The sequence below is a fragment of the Parambassis ranga genome, chromosome 13, assembly GCF_900634625.1.
Source record: "Parambassis ranga chromosome 13, fParRan2.1, whole genome shotgun sequence".
Lineage (NCBI taxonomy): Eukaryota > Metazoa > Chordata > Actinopteri > Ambassidae > Parambassis > Parambassis ranga.
In genome coordinates, this window is record NC_041033.1 from 2,599,884 (window position 1) to 2,617,886 (window position 18,003).

The window sequence follows — 18,003 nt, forward strand, 5'->3', positions numbered from 1 at the left end:
ATCACAGCTGCTTTAATCATGTGTTCAACATAGTTTGCTGAGTAATTAACAAATAATTGTCTGAGGAAGAGGAAGATAATCTGCATGTTGCATGGCTAAGGAATGGAGGTGTGCAGTGAGAGCTTGCTGTGGAGGACCGGACCTCGTTGGAGGTTCCGTCGGCCCGCCAGGCTCCTCTTCCCAGCCACAGCTTTTAGGGCCAACCCGGTGAGACAAGCACGGAGGGGACAGATCACTCTCTCTCTCTCCCTGCTGCTTTCACACATCACAGGGGCTGAGCAACAGTGTGTGTGTGTGTGTGTGCGTGTGATTCCAAGAAAACACCCCACTGCGTCCCCCCTCAGAGCTCAGAGAGCGCACTGCACAGGCGCAGAACGCAGCTTGGAGCTGGAGAAGCTGAAAGGCAGCCGAACCGAGCCACACACCGACACTTCCCAGCGGACAGCCGCCGCCGCCGCCGCCAGAGCCCCGCTCAGATAAACCGGCAGTTTTGGTAGAAACACGTGCAGCCGCCGTGGGAAGAGAAAACAGCCGCGGTCTGCAGGCCAGAGACAGAGCCGCTGCGCGGGGATGGATTTAAGCAGATGATAAGTGACTGCATGAGGTACAGTAGAGGCGCGTCTGCGCGGCTGATCAGCTGCTGTGTAACTGATTATCTGCTAATGATCTGGCTGCTTGTAAACAGCGCTGTCCGTTTATTAGAGAGATGAGAGCGAGTGTCATCCTCTGTGCTGCTATAATTACACCTCTGGACCTGACAGCAGGGACAGATGCAGCAGGGAAACAGGCGCAATTACACCGAGGGCTCACTTTTTAGTTTTGTAAATATAGGTTACTATTTATATTTACGTGGCATTGTCACGAAGCATAATAATAGAAGCATCTTTAATATAGGCTACATTTGTTATGACAACCGGATCAATCATCTTTTATTATTATTATTATTATTATGATTATTATTAGTAGTAGTAGTAGTAGTAGTATTAAGTAAATAATTACAGTATTATTATTATTATATTATAACCCCATTAAAATCATTTTTAATAACATTTACCTGCCTAAATTTAGATTTGAATCTGAGGGTTCGGGTTTAAAACAATAAACAATAGAAGTGCCAATTTTACTATTTTCCTTTTAATATTTAAAATCATGTTTATTTATTTATGTAATTTAAATTTTTTAAATTTATTCATTTATTTTGTTATTGTTTGCACACATTTTCATATTTAAGATGAATTCTGTGGCACGTGGCCCAGTTTTTGGTTTAATGGATTTTAATTAGCATAATAATTTTTTTAAATTATTTAAATAAATATATAATGTTAAATTTACTTTAGCATTTTATTTTAAAAGAACTCCTGACAGTGAACACACACACACACACACACACTACAGATGTGTTTTTAGGTGCTTTTCTTGTTATACTTGTTAATTGGACCTATAGCCTTCACTGCTGGCTGGGCCTTTGTACGTCAGAGTTGCAGACACAAAATGGCGGCAGATTGAAATGTGTGTGTGAGTTACACCTCACATGTTATACACAGCAAACACAACTTACTGTGAGGCTTTTTTTTGGCTGTTTGTTATAACAAACCGAGGAGGATTTGTGTAATAGGGTCAGAACACTGATAGCAGCGATACCACGTGACTCTCAGTGCCAGCATGAGCCATAACAGTGGAAGGTCGGGGTCAGGAGAAACGGTTTTTACCTTGTTAATGCTGCCTTGTGTTTTTCCAGATATGCATAGAGAAACATTTGGAACAGTGCTTCTTCTTGAAGTGGACTATATTCAGATTAATTTAAAGCAAACATTTCTTCCAGTTCAAACAGCAGGCATGCAGACATTTAATTAGTATGGTTGAAAGTCTATAGGCCAGTGTTTCCTGCACTTTGTATTTGTTTATTTCCCTCCTGTACGGTGTTGACATGTATCAATCTGCCGGTGGTGTGCAGGAATACGTGTCCTGAATAGTTCTCGGATTGGGTGACAGAAACAGAAACAGGGTTTTGGCCGGCGCTGCTCGGTTAAACAGGACAAGTGAAAGGCCTGGATTCACACTGTAAAGAAACAAACGAGGGCTCTGTGGCTGTTTCTCTGTCAGCTCTTATCTTTATTAGCTTTCAGACGTCTCCATAAGTTTACACTGGACGCTGCCTCTGCACTGTCATGGAGTGGCCGCTCTGTTTACAGGCCCAGAGAGCAGAGGAGAGAGGGAGACGGCAGCAACAGGTTCCACACTGACACACTGATACCAATACAAAGTTCATAAGTGAGAGATAAGAACTTTACGTCCAAATTAGGAATAAAAAATAAATGTCACCTCACAAAGATTCATGAATTTTTAATCAAACGAATGAAGCAGCTCTCATAGACTCAGCCTTTCAGAACACAGTGTGCAGTGTGGAGCTGTGTGAAAGACAATCTGCAGAGACTGTGTAGGTGAGACGGACAGACAGACAGGCAGGCAGGCAGGGGGACAGACAGGGGGACATACGGCCATCAGCATAAAGACAAGGATGAATACATCCTGATTTTTTCATTGCCTCGGCCATTTCCTGTTAAGATTCAGATCACAAACTGCACTCTCAGCTGCTTTTTATGTGAGCTTCAATGCTGCACAGTACGTGGTGTGATTCAGCCCTGTGCTTAGAGCCTGGTTGTGTGTTAAATATTTCTGTACGTACATGAAACGTTCATTGCGGGTTTGGATTTTCTAAATTTGAAGGATAAGAGGTTGATAGATTGCATGAAGATGTGGATGCAATTCTGATAAGCTGGCAGAAATTTTGGCTTAAATGATCCCAAACCTGTTCTTCACAGGTTACATGTACAATGAATTTGCATTGATTTTATGTGTGAAAGGAAAGTGGGAGTACACATTGTTAACGCCTGAATGTCTCACTGTGTTTTCACTGTTCAGCCAGCACACCATGGTTTGGTTATTTTTCCACCTTAAGTGACTTCGCCAGATTTTTTCACCCACAACAGGGTCTGGTGACTGGACACACAGTCCGGTCCAAACACATGACGTGGTTCTGACTGGTAAAGTGAAACATGTGCTGCTAAACTGAGAAAAAATAATTCACTGGATTTACATGGCCACGTTTGGCAGACATTTTTAAATATAGTTTGACTCAGGGGATTATACATTATACATTTGTAATTACATGCAAAACTCCATTGGAAAAAAAACTACTTTAGATTTGAGCTAAAACTGAATATTTTGGAGATAAATAAAGAATAAGATGTTGGTGTGTTGGAAACACATTTTCATTGTAATCATTATAAATGGATGCTCCTGGTAAAAGGCTAGCACCTCATTAGAGAAGCGTGTGGGACCCACAAGCAATCTACTTTAACTAAGATATTTCTAGTTGACATTAAAGAGTGCCACATGCTCTCTCTGCATTCACAGCCACTCACTGATAAGTCTGACAGCTGAGTATTTTTCTAATCCTGCAGAGATGCTGCAGGAGAAGGCTTCAGCTGTGACGGATGAGCGTATGAGCCGGACCCAGACCGGCGGGGAGACGGATCTCCTTCCAGACCAGTCACAACTGGGCCTGTCCACAACTCCCAGTGTTCCCAGCTCCAGTGAGCCTGACCAGGTACACAGAGGCCGCTCACAGCTGCTGCATGAATGGGATATTGTAATAAGAAATAATTATAATATGAATAAATTAATTATATGTGTGTGATCTTGCAGAACATTGAGCACATTAGGGTCGTCCTTCATGAGAGGGAGCTGTGGAAGAAGTTCCATGAGGCCGGCACAGAGATGATCATTACTAAGGCAGGGAGGTTAGTAAAGCAGCAGACACACCATCACTCAGTCCTGACACCAAGATAAAGAGTTATTTTTAGGTTTCTAAAAAAAATTATTGACCAAAGCATGATTTTTTTTCAAGTTATTAGAAGTGTGTGTGTGTGTGTGTGTGTGTAGCTTCATTTAAAAACAACACAAATCACACAGCAGCTTCTTTAAAGCATCTACAATCATAATAAATGTTGTGTTAATGCATTAAAATGTAAGGAAAAAGAAGAAGAAGTGCCATAAAAAACGGAGAGTACAGTAGAGTAATGTAATTGGTTTCCTTTCCTTGGATGACTCATTGGGTCTGAGCCTCAGAGCAGGGTTACTATGACTAAACATAATTCATCAAAACTCAAGTATGAATCACAAGTGGTGATGTAGAGGCCTGGATAAGCCTTTCCTGAAAGCAAACACTTTCACTGGATTTTCCCAAAGATGTCAACGGAGAGTTGGAAATCGTACACATGATGTTAGTCCTATTATATATTACAGTGCAAATTTTCAAGTGATGGATTCATTATGCAAAATGAGCAGCACAGCTTTCTGCTAGCATCTGTTTAGACAGCTAATGGTAAAATATAGCACTTATAAGTTTGTCTTTTTAGGAAAAGACACACAAAGTTCCTGCCGCAGTGGCTACATAATTGAAAACACAAATGACTGCCCGGCTTGTTGGATTTAATGCGACCTGAGGATTAGATAGTGAGGCCTTTGGACATTAACCAGAGAATGAGTACACCTCCGCCTCTCATTCCTCATGGGATGGTTTTTTTTTTTTCAAGTAAAAAATTCAAAAGGTCACCACATTTTTTTCTTTAATGCTGCATAACCATAAGAGATGGGCTTTCCCTTGTCCAGCTGATAAAGTGGACTCTGAATCCTTAAAGCCCTTTGAAGGCCTGTGCTGTGGTGCGGTGCAGCTGTGCTGGGAAGCCCGTCTGAGCCTACCTGCAGTAACACAGGCTGCAGGACTAAATGAAAATGATATCAACATCAGGCTGAATTATTCAAAGGTGTTATGAATAGTGTATGTAAAGCTGCTCGCTGTGTCTCCACGGCAGTATTTGGTAATGTTTTAGCAAGCAACAGTCTTGAGTTGGAGCAGAAAAATATGTAGAAGAATAAGAAATAAGGGGAAAAAACAGGATTTGGATCCAGACTTTGAGAAAAATGTGCAACCAAGATCCCCTTAAAACCATGCTATAAATTGCAATATGACAATATGAGGTCAGTGCTGCTTGATAAGGAAGTCAAATAGCTGGGAAAGAAAACAAAAGTCACAGTCAGCCAATCCCTAAATAACACAGGAGTGTAGGTCTATGCCCACAGCAATGTAAAACCTCAAGCTGCTGCTGGCTGGACAGACTCCTGTTTCCTCACATCATGCTGCTTTAACACAGTCGGTGTTTACCGGGTTAGCATCTGCTAACTAGCAGTAAATACAAAGTTAGGTTGAGCCAAAATGTTACGTGAACTAAACATCATGGACAAATGGATATCTGTATATACATATATATTTGGCAATAATATCAGCAGATCAATATATATCAGGCTGTACTACACATGTGATCTTGGCTAGTAGTCAATGGATCAGGTTTATATCTCAAAGGAATTCTAACAAGGAATATTTTGAGTACAACACAAAATCAGCCATGGCTGTCTGACACAACATTATTCTTTAATTCTCTAAAAGTATGGCCACCTCAAGCATTTTTTTTTGTATGTGCACCTATACCTTATATTAAAAAAAAGCGTTCATGGCAGTTACCAAGAGAGACAAAGCATATGTCATATTCTGGAATCATCTGGAGAGGAAAACAATCAGAACCACAAAAAACAACCACATGCTAAAATGCTAACAACAAACACTGTACCCAACCTGCCAGCTAATCTTATCTAGCTGCTATACTCATCAACATTCCTTCATAATATGCTGCAGTGACTGGTGTGACCATCACACACAGTGATCCAGAAAACAAACACTGGGATGGAACAAACCTCAGTGGCAGTTCAGTGGTTTCAGTGTTTGCGTTCTGGTTTGGAGAGACAGCAGCCATGGAGATAGAGTGGAGCCTGTGTTGTGTGCACCTTGACGATTTCTTACCTGACACATTTGGGGACTCTTCTGTTCAGCAGCATTAACTACCTTGTAAAATGTGAAGCCAAGCAGCCAACCTTTTCTGGTGTGTGGTAGAAGATGTTGAGTGATGCTGTTGTCTGTGGATGTGAGAGGTCGAAGGTCAGAGTGTTCCTGCAGGGTGCTGAGTCTGAAGGTGAGGGCTGGAAGAGACATTTTGGTGTATCATTTTAAACTGATCGTCAGTGTGTTTGGTCTAAAAGCAGCCACAATTCTGCAGAACTTTGTGCATGGAAGATGTTTTCCTGACAACTTCCAACAGAACGATTAATTTAAAAACACGACATAAACGTCCAACATTATCAGCTTCTACATGACCACATGAGTGCACACTGATGGATCCTTCAAAATAAAAGAGGCGCTCTCACATACTACACTCTTGTTGGGTCAAATGGTTGTTTATTAATAGCAGCATGAAACCACTTTTTTGTACCATACGCTGTAGATTACGATGGATGAACATTCCATGATTACACCTATAGGTTTCCACTGCCCAGTGGTTGTAAAGCACACTGTGCCATCTCAGCAGTGCTAGTCTCCCAGTCAATCCCAACATGGCTGCTTAAGCAGGCAAATCGCAATCTGAGACGGCACCTACATGCAACTTAAAGCAATCACACCCTATAACGTGTTTATTTAAATGGAAAAGGTATAAAAATAATCACCTGTACATGGACATTTTTACATGGAGGCCTATAGGAATTGATTCAACTATGGAGCCATCCTCAAGTGGCCATTTGTGGAACTGAAAATGTTCAGTTCGGTCCGCTGCATGTGGTATTTACTAAGGTTGTTTGATGTTGGTGCTTTAAACGTAGGGTAGGAGATTTTGAAAACTCAGTGAGAGTCAGCCAGATTTTGAAAGTCTCGGAGCTCACCCCGAAGCCACGCCTCCCAACCAGTCTGTGACTTCGACCATCATGCACGTACCTCTCTGGTGCGCGCAGAGCAGGAAGAGAGCAGCCAACCAGCCAATACTGGTGGTGGCAGGTGCGCCTCTTGGGATTGGCTGATGTTTTTAGTGTTTTATAGCTTCCACAGATGATTCATATTCTTTGTTATAAAGCAAAACTGCCGAACTAATCGGTTGCTATCGGATTGTAAAGAGAATTTATTAAAAACATTAAGCTAATTTAACAAAAAGTGCATCAGAATGAAATCTCCTACCCTACCTTTAAGGATGGGCCTTGAGGCATCAACACTGATGTAAATGCTGGACTTTGTGTTACTTTTGCATTGAAAAAAGAAAACAGAGAATGGGGTGCCATTACAAAACAAATGTTAGCTTTTTGGTGCTGTGATTTGAAAAACGTCGGTGAAACGTGAGGAGGATCTGTGCAGAGGTGGCAGGGAGGGAGGGACAGATGCAGAACTACCAGGGGATTCCACATTTCCCCAACACTCTGAGATGAAACTAGCTCCGTCTACTCACCGAGCAGCACCTTCCAGAAGACTCGAAGACTTGTTATGGTGAGTGTCATTGTCCAGGCGTAATCCTCCCTCTTCAAAGCACCCAGTGCAGCTCTTCCCTCACTCTCCCTCTTTGTACACATCCCGTCAAGAGAGCAGCAGCCAGTTGATAAGAGGAATCCGGCGCCCACAACAGGCCCGAGTCTACTACGTTGTAGCGCTTCATCATCCCCACCCCCCACCCCCCGCCCTCGACGCTTTCTTTTGATCTCGCCAGGGTACTGGAGATTCCCAGAGAGGGGAATGGATCACTGGAGGGCCTAAACATGTGGGATTGTTAAGAGAAACAGCTGGCTGGGCACAGAAACACACACACACCCTGACACTGATATCATACACACACTCTCCGACATCCATTTCTCATGCTCCCCTTAAACTCACTCACTTAGTCACACCACCAAATGTATATGCATGCCTTCATGTTGTCTGCCTTTAAAAATCAGTTGTTCTGAGTCGCAATATGTGTGTGTGTTAATACATGCAGCATGTGTGTAACACTCACTCGTATACAGTGTTTCATCACGTGTACATGTTGCTAAACTACAGTGACACACTACAATGCGGGTTTCTTTTTATTCAAACTGACGCAACTATCTGTGTTAGCATGAAGGCCACTACAGGTTCACTGTGCTGCACTCCTACAGGTTAAATGTTAGCACCAAGGCCAGTTTAACATCCTGTGGGGCCCCAGCTGTCAGCTTTCCAAGGATCCAGAAACCACCCAACAAAAACTAAAACAATCTGTTAATGAATTATTAGAAGGATGGAAAATGGGCAACTATTTGTTAATTGACTAGTTGATTAAGTAATTGATGAACACATGAAGGCCAAATCACATTGACGTTGACCCTCCACAGACTGTTCCATTTCCTTGTTGGTGTGACTTCTAAGGGCCGGCCTGTGGTCCTTGAAGCACACATCTTTGTAGACAGCGTCCATTGGAGGGCAGCCACTCCAGACTTTTAACCTGGAAAGAGAGTGTAATTCTTGTCAGGTGCTATTTTGTATCGACTCACTACTGTTCCCTGTACAGGGTTGCCTCTGCAGAGGTGTAAACGGCAGGTTTTTCTGTGTGTGCAATATTATGACCATAAACGTGTTCAACCTAATTTGCACCCATGCAAGTTAGCGGTGTCATGCAAGTTATCAGCCTGGCTGTACAGTCATTTCCACAGCTGAAGAGTAAACAGCGGCAGCAGCAGCAGAGCCCTCCATTAGGTCATTAGGGCTGTATTATACAAATGGGTGGGCCGTGTGTTGACACAGAATTCCATCTGCTGCGTCTGTGCGGTGTGAGTGGAGCCAGAGATGAGCAGAGGTCTGTTTTGAATGTTCCTCTAAGATTAACCCGTCTTTCAGTGAGGATGATAGCAGGACTGATCTCTCCTACTGATTGGATTTGAAGCCTAGGAGAGAGATTTAAATTACCTGCCCTCAATCCCTCTCCTCTCCCTCCGTCTTACGTGAGGGAGTATTTACAGTAACATGATCAGAGCCTTTGAAGATGGGCATTTGCACCAATCAGAATGGCGAGTATGAAGATAGGGGGTTTTGATGCTTCGCCATCCTCTCAGAAAAGCATGCCAGACTGCTGCGTGTGTGTGTGTCATCCAGTGTTTGAACGCGTTGCCACTGGCAGCGCCCGCAGATAAACTGCAGGCCTTTTTGACCGTAGCCTCTTAAGCAATTTCAAGCCGGCTGTCTAAACTGTTGTCCGATCTGGGGTGCCATTAAAAACCACTTAGGACTTTATAAGGGGGTGCAGGGCCCTTCGAGAAATTTCCTTTGGCGCAGATGGGATGAAAATGTTTTTGGTTTCCCAGAAGAGGTCAGGAAAGGTAGCTCCCTTCATGTGTTTTATAGCCTTGACTGCTATATTAGCATATTCTGTCTTTTAGTCCCGAGACATTTAAAAGATGAAAGATAGAGCCTGTTCCCATACTTTTTATAGCGTCTCACAAGTATGAGAGGATTTTAGTCTTCTCCCAAATAAATGCCTGCAGGGAGACAAATCATTACCAGGCCAGACAAACGGGAGAAATTGGCAGAAAAAGGACAAGGTTTGGTCAAATGAGCCGTGAGACTGGTCATCCCAATCCTTTGAAAACATCACATAGCTAATCCAATCTCTGACAATACACACTCGGATCAGTTGTTGAAATGGGTTGTGTATAAAAATAATGTGTTTTTGGCACAGAATGAGAATGTGTTTCTTACACTCCAAGAAGCTGTCTGTCGCTAATTGTTCCAAAGTTGATGTGCAACAGATGATTCTTATTAGAGCTATTTAAAATGAACTGATTTGTGTGGTCGAGCGGTTGTATTTTGTTTCTTATTCTCTTATCTTTTTCAACAGGAGGATGTTTCCCAGCTACAAGGTTAAAGTGACCGGGATGAACCCCAAAACCAAATACATCCTGCTCATTGATATCGTCCCAGCTGACGACCACCGCTACAAATTCTGTGATAACAAGTGGTAAGTTTGGAAGAGTCTGCTCAATTTTACTGCTGCGTAAAGATTTTAGGTAAAACATACGTGATACATGCTAATATATTTCAGGACAGTTTCAGGGTATAGCGCTCTATGATAGGGGATCAGTGGCTGTGTGTGAAGTCTCCTTTAAAAAGCACAGTATATGTATTTTATATTTTATCATTTATATTTTATTCACTTTTTTAAAATACAGAAATGTTTTAAATTTAATGTTATAGCAGCCAATGTTTTTTTCCCCACATGCATGTGCACATGACCTTTTTCACCTTAGCTAATTGGTGGTGCATTCAAAGGCTTGTGGCTTTGTGGGGAACTCTGAGCATCTTGATGTGGGTACCCCACATCACTGTTGCATTCTAAATTCTTCATGATTTCAGCTCTAGGCCAACACATCTTTATGAAAAAACACCACATATTATTAACATAGTCGATAATACATTCACCAGATATGACACATGCTTAAACTGAACATAATTTAAATTAAAAGTGTGCATTACAAATGGTAAATCTTAATATGGGTCTAATAAAATCCTGGTTTTCTGAGACATATAGAAACCCTGAGTGTATCTAATGATAATGCCTTTAAAGCCCTTGTGTTTCCTTATCCTGGAGTTTCACTTGTGGCTCCACTGTGACTAGTAACAATGTCAATATGCATTTACGTTAGGTGGGGCTGACCAAATGTGGTGTCGCTCAGGTCAGTACTGATGTCTGGGCCCTATTTTCTCTATTTTATTGTCAAGCTATTGCTTGAGAAGTGAAAGTGAAGTCTAATGTTCATTCAATATGTGGATCTGATGTTTTCTCAAAATGTCCTGCTGTGAGTTCATAACTGTTTGAGACCTGTTCATGGAGCAACTGTCAGCACAGCTAATACAAGTCAGATTTTATAATAAGCAATTCTCAATCACTATTACCAGGCTGAAAGGGAATTATAGATCAATAATGCTGGATGTTAACATTGGACTTTAACAAAGGGAGACAGCAGACCAAAATTCACCACTGGTTCTCTGAAGTATTTATTTTGACCATAAACTGCTAAATGGAGTTCTTTGGGAACCAAATTGTCTGGGTTTTTTTGTTTTTTTTGTTTCAAGACTTTTATTCATTTTATCTCCAAGGTTTGCCCTAGGTCCCCTTACAGCTCCATGTCCATAGTTTGCAAACCCACAGGTCACTACACAGGGTCAAATCCTGTCACAGATATGTGCTTTCCTTCTCCTCTCCAAGAGCTAGAAGGATGGAAGGTCATTAAATGTGCTTACCGCTTCAGTCACGGCTATGGAGGGTAAATAATATCCCTTTAAAAGAAGCACTCCTCTATTCACCAAAAATGCAAAGCATTTCCTAAAACTCTTATGTCCACATCTCATCTCAAATAAGAATTAAGGAATGACACACCTGCTACACAAAATTAAGTATTTTTGTATCTCATATGTATTTTGCTGGTTTTAATGCAGTAAAACAGCAGAATGTCAAAGCCTGGCTGATCTGACAGGTGCTCTAGCACTTCCAACAAAGATCCTACCAAGCTGACACCACCTCTGGAGGCGATGACACTGCAGTCCACCCATCAGTACAGCACGGAGAGCTAGCATAAATAGGGAGGACAACAACACTTTGCCAGGAAAAGCTGAAGAAACAGAAAATCTTTAGCAGAGCAGTCATTTTACGGCCATTTGTTTCTCATGTAGTGGCACGGCCTGCAGATGGTGGCTCTGGTGTTCCTCAGCAACACCTTGGAGCAGCATAATTAGTAATGGTGTTTCAGTGGAGGCCAGTGCCTTCCAGTCTGAGGGATTTAATGCTGTGAGAGCAGCTATGGTAAAGAAGGCTGGGAAATTAAATACAACTGGATTTTCAAGATAGCAACACTGGTACATATGTCATGTCTTTCTTTACCTTCTTCACATCTCCGTCCATCTGTTTCTAGGATGGTGGCTGGTAAAGCTGAGCCGGCGATGCCTGGCAGACTCTATGTGCACCCTGATTCCCCTGCAACAGGAGCTCACTGGATGAGGCAACTGGTGTCATTTCAGAAGCTGAAGCTAACAAACAATCACCTGGACCCTTTTGGACATGTGAGTAATAAAAGGAGGTTTAGTACAAACTTTGTCGTCACGCTTTGTGCTGCAGTAAAGGATCTTACAAACTTGCAGTTTAATTGTGTGAAGAGCTGAGAAAATAAATCCTATTCAAAACAGTCTCATGGAAAACTCATGGAAAAACTTTTTTAGATAAAGCTGTAAATGTATATGTATATAAAAAAAAACACAAACAGAAAAAATGTTTAAAACTTATACATGAAAAATCAATCAAAGAAAAATTACACTTGTAGGTTTGCAAGAGAAAACCTCACAAGTTTAGGATAAAACTTTAAAGTTTACACAAAAAAGTTGACATAAAGTTCACCAGAAAATATGGATGTTCTCTGAAATTAAAATAATAAATGTATGAGAAAAAAGTATGCATATAAAAAACCTGATGAAAAGACTTTCTTAAAAGAAAAACACACAAATGTACAGAAATATTTGTATTTTCTCTAAGGTCATAAAGTGACTTTACACCTGGATCAATGTCATTACCTCATCACAGGGCAGTAAGTTTGTGAATTCCCCCTGTGGGGGACTAATAAAGGATTATCTTATCTTATCTTGTGTTAGTGAAGTGTACGGCCCGGCACATGCACCGTCTCCTTATTGGTAAATTTAATTGTAAGTATAATTTGAACACGTCATTCAGATGAAACCTGACTTAATGAATCTTAATGTTCATATAAATTGCTGGACATTTTTTTCTAAAAATTTAACACAACATCCCCATCCCGTCTGCGGCCATGTTTTATTTACGGTGTATGTCCCAAATTCACCAACATAGACACCAGCCTAATGCTGCATACAGAATTAAAGTACAGGAGTATTGTATGTATTGTGTTAACCCTAATATTACTCCTGTTATGTTCAGCTTTGCATGTCTGGAATATAGTGCAACACCCTCATAAAGTGCTATGGTTTCATGACCTGGGGGAGCGCTGTTTTGACAAAAATCTCACCCAGCATCGCAGTGAGTGAAATATTCAACGGATGTGAAATGCTTGATAGATATGTGAACAGCGATATCATGAAGCTGTTTTTGCACGAGCAGATTCCTCACAGAAGAATGGAAGGGAGCGAAGGAGTGTGTAAGAATGAGAGAGGCTACAGAGGGCGGTGAAGAGTGTGACTGTGGCAGCGCTCCCCAGGGGGACTCTGGGATAGCTTGTCCGAAGCCATCCCATCAATGGGCAGGCTCATTAGGTTCATAACCTCTCAGATCAGTGGTGGGGCCTGCTGTCAGATTGAGTTGAGTGCCTGGCCAGTGATAAGGGCGAGTAATGAGGACAGAGCAAGTTAGAGGCCAGGCAGGGCCCAGCTGACGCCCAGACCAGGAGGTGTGCTGCAGCAGAGAATCTCTCAAAGTGAAGGATCTCCCATTCACTGCTAATTATGCCCATTACAGTGTGTGTAAAAATCACTTATTTAACTATAAAATCGATTTTACCCTCATCCTCTGCCCTGTTTGGTAGGCCAACTATTTATTAAAAAGACATTTCCTATACTGATGATGATGCTTTTAGTTACTCAATTAGAATCTCTTTAAGGCTTAACAGCATCTGAATGTTTGAATGATTTCTTTCAATTCCATGACAGTCATGTTTCTCCATACTGCACATAATCTCATATCAACCTCCCAACAAAGGACCTGATCAGCTTTAGCAGCACAAGCTCTGTTTTTTCCTGATAGCAAACAGATGTTAGCGACCTGGCTAGCGACTTGCTACTGTTGGTTAAGAGATGTTGAAAGGAATCTAAGCTTCAGCAGGGCTGATTTATTTCACATATAGGCACTAGCTCCATTTTCATGACGTAAATCCACTGCTGAAAAAAGTATTACATACAATTATAGGACATAACTGAATTCAGCATTCAGGACATTTTTAATATCCCTGAATCTAATAATTAACACAAAATTTTCTGTAACAATAACCTTAAATATACCAGAAAAAAAACTTCTCAGGAATCATCTGTGGCGCCAATCAGTTCGAGCTAGTATGTCTTTATATCAGTGGAGATGAAAGCCACCACTTCCTTTAGCATTTCACTGATTAGAAGGAGACTTCCCTGATCAGTCAGTCAACCAAGAGTCTCCAGTATCACCCTCAGTCAGCAGCCAGACAGCTGAGCAGACAAAGGTCAAGATAAAGCCTCAGGTGAACCAGCCAATAGCTTATCTCTGTCTCCAGCCTGCCTCAGCAACAGGAGCATGTGAGCGAAGGGCTACTAAGTGTTCAACCTGAGCCTAGCTCCCCCTGCCCTCTTCAACCTTTGCCTCTCTTTGGGAGCCCCCTGGAGGAGAAGGCTCCTCAGGAGAGTGTCTGGCTGAATGAGGAGGAGAGCCGAAGTGCAGAGCTTGATGTTGATTGGCCCTGACAGAGCTGGACTAGTGATGACCCTGCCCTACTGTTGCTAACGCTTCGCTGGGCACAGCACTGTGCTGCGGTGAGCAGAACGATAGTAGTGAGCTGACCTGCAGCCACCCAACAACCTAAACACTACGTATGTTAAACACCTGTTGTAGTGATAAACAGCACTCTAATTTCACATCAGGTGTGATGGAGATGAAGGATGTAGACAAAGCAGCCACTGAACTTATTGATTCTAACAACCTCACATGTGAAAGGTTCAGTTTTGATGTAAATGTCAAGTGAACACAACAAGGAAACGAAGGAGGTGAAAAAAAGGTTCATGGTCATCTGTTGGTACCAAACATACATCTTATATTTGCAAAGACAGTATAGTAGTAAAATCAGTTTGTTATGCTTATGCCAGGATTTCCCAAACTTTAATGTTTCTCATTTCTTAACGTGCAATTTTGTGTCAATTGTTTTGTGCAGAATGACACAATGGTTCTTTTGTGTGAGTAGGCACAATTCATTTCATCTGTAAGAAGCTTTTTTATTAAATATTAAATATTATTGTATTTTAATGTATTGATTTGTGCAGGCTGACACATTTTTTGTGACAGCAGTTGTGTTTTAATGCCCTAATGTAGCATTAGAAAAATAAAATCATGGTTTGGGTGTGACAAATACTGTTCATGTGTAACACCTCACTCATATGAGGGTCTTAGATACCAAACAGCAGCCATTTTAGAGCTCTTCTTACTGTTGATTCTCCATAACCTCAAGCTTAGATTAGGTAAAGAACAACAGCTGTGTTTTTATTGGAAAATGCCCTGAATAAACCTGTGTTTGCAGGATATAATGGATAATGTGTGAGGTATCTATTGTGACATGATGTTTAACACTATATGGCCACAAGGACGTTGTCCCTTTAATCAGATGTGTTTGTATGCGTATATATGAATAATGGACCAGTTAATGGAAACAATATCGATTGGAATCTCCCGGGCTTAGGTTGAAACATTGTCTCTGTTCCCCTTCTAGATCATCCTGAACTCTATGCACAAGTACCAGCCCAGACTACACATAGTCAAAGCTGACGAAAACAACGCCTTTGGATCCAAGAACACAGCCTATTGTACTCATGTCTTTCATGAGACAGCCTTCATCTCTGTGACTTCTTATCAGAACCACAAGGTACATCTACTACATCAAAATATAATAAAATAATAAAACTTCATATATGGACCTCTGATGTAATGCATTTTCCTGGCAAGCTTTTCAAAGGGAATACATAACTGTAACTTAAGATGTTGGTGTTATGTGTTGCTGTACATATTTATGGCAAAGATGAGAGATTAAATGTGATTTCCCTAGATCACTCAGTTGAAGATAGAAAACAACCCCTTTGCCAAAGGATTTCGAGGCAGTGAAGAAGGAGATCTGCGTGTATCAAGACTGCAAGGGTATGTTTACACAAATCTAACACTGTTCTGAGTGTATGTGTTGCAAACTGATCCTGTTTCTGTTTACGTCACTGCCGCAGGAAAGAATATCCAGTCATTTCAAAGAACATGGTTCGCCAGAGGCTCATTTCCTCACACAGTCACCTAGCGGGGAAACTAGGAGCCGGAGTCCTAACAGGGCACCCACAGGTTCTGTCTTCTTATCAGTATGACACCGGGGTTCCTTTGTCTAACTCCGACTCCCAGGATCCCATGTCTAACCACTTCCCTCAGAGCCGAGATCCCAGCCTTCTGTACCACTGCTTCAAACACAGAGGTATACCCACAGCCACTGTTCATCAATCATACAAATACTGCACAGACTCAGTAGGAGGTAATCTATTCTGTTTTGCAGAAAATGCCCGACACTTGGAGCTTGGATGTAAGCGGCCATACTTAGAGTCATCATCTGCAGTGTCAGAGGAGCATTACTTTCGTTCACCTCCCTCTTATGAATCGCCCCTACTGTCTCACCCATACTGCACTGACGCAATCACATCAAGAGAAGCCTGTATGTATGGTAGCATGGATACAGAGTCTGGATCTGGAGCAGCAGACACAGATGACCTCACCAACTCTCCCTCAATTAATTGCAACATGTGGGCTACAATGCAGCCCTACCCTCGCTACAGTGTGGAAGGTGTCCCGTACCAGCCCTTCACTGCTCACTTCACCAACTCTACCCCCGTGGTTCCACACCCAACATCATCCATGGTGTCACGACCGCAGGCTGACTTGGGTGTTTACAACTCAGCTACAGTCCAGCGAGGTCTGCCCATCATGCCACCCTCATCCTCATCTTCTTCGTGTTCCCCAGCTGTTCCGGGATCTAGAGAGAGGTCAGGCCACCCACCTCTGTACCACAAAAAGCCAGGGTCACCGCTCCGGCCTCACAGAGAATTTTCAGCCTACTCCGCACAGGGTACTATATCCATCCGAGATCCATCCTATCAGTACCAAGTGGGCCTAAGTAGTGCAGGGAGTCACTGGACTGACAGCTAATGTGGGCCACTAGTGAACCCAGTCTTTCTGTGATCTGAAATCATTCATGGTTACCAAAATATAATTGTGGTTTGCCAACACCAGGCAATGGTGGCAGGCCTTTTACATCCTGTATGCGGTGAACAGTGACTGACCTCCTCCTTACCTATGCAGCTTTGTAGCATATGTACTAGAAGCCTGTGATCAGGTGGTATTTTCATACTCCCTTGAATATCATGGGTTGGATTAGCACTTGAAGTTCATCTGAGGGAGCATAAAGAATAAGGGCACAAGGAGTGCAGTGACAGTTAGTGTTTGCTTGCTAACGCCGAAGATCAATGAGGAGAACAAAGAAAAATAGATAAGGGAATATTATTAGCTGCTGGCCTTGCTCTGAAAGAGCCATGCAGTATGATTAAGACACATGCTCAAAGGAAAAGATTGGGTGTTTTTTTGATAGCAGGAGATGCAAATCCCAAAAAGCCTTTCTTTTTGTAAAAGGGCTGATAATTTGGATACAAATAGCTTGGTACAGGGTAGCCCATGTTACACAGACAGGAGTCAACAATACTAGCCTGACCTACTGTGAGCAGTTTATAAGCCCTGTTCTACTTCACTGTACAGGAATGTTCAAAAGTTATTACCCCCTCTTTTTAATTCTATGGTTTTGTGTATGAACATCATGCAAAACGTCATTTGGGCATTCACTTATGCACAGCCCTCTGAAGGTCCTACCACAGTATTTCAATTGGATTGAGGTCTGGACTTGACTAAGCCATTCCAAAACCTGGATTCTTCTCTTTTTTTAGCCATTCTAATGTAGATTTGCTGCTGTGTTTTGGATCATTGTCCTGTTGTATGACCCAATTTCTACCAAGCTAACTGTCAGACAGCTGGTCTCACATTTGTCTCTAGAATACTCTGGTGTACAGAGGAGTTCATGGTCCACTCAATGACTGCATCACCCCTCCACCACAGTGCTGGACAGTGGTCTCATCTGTCCATAGGACATTGTTCCACAAGTATTTGGGTTTGTTCAGACGCAGTTGTCTGAACTTGATCTTGGGGTGAATTTGCTGGGATGCCCACTGCTGTGAAGATTGACAGCCGGATTGAATGTTTTCCACTTGTGAATATTCTTTCTCACTGTAGAACAGTG

At 42.1% G+C, this 18,003-nt stretch overlaps 1 protein-coding gene across 1 annotated transcript; it reads left to right on the plus strand.

Moving 5' to 3' along the window:
- The first annotated feature begins 401 nt into the window (after window positions 1–401).
- On the plus strand, window positions 402–17,927 carry tbx4 (T-box transcription factor 4). Its single transcript, XM_028420481.1, has 9 exons — window positions 402–604; window positions 3,465–3,610; window positions 3,709–3,803; window positions 9,780–9,899; window positions 11,851–11,998; window positions 15,403–15,555; window positions 15,736–15,824; window positions 15,905–16,140; window positions 16,219–17,927. The coding sequence occupies exons 2-9, from the start codon at window positions 3,467–3,469 to the stop codon at window positions 16,863–16,865; spliced, it is 1,632 nt and encodes a 543-aa protein (XP_028276282.1). The 5' UTR covers window positions 402–604; window positions 3,465–3,466; the 3' UTR covers window positions 16,866–17,927.
- Window positions 17,928–18,003: the final 76 nt, after the last annotated feature.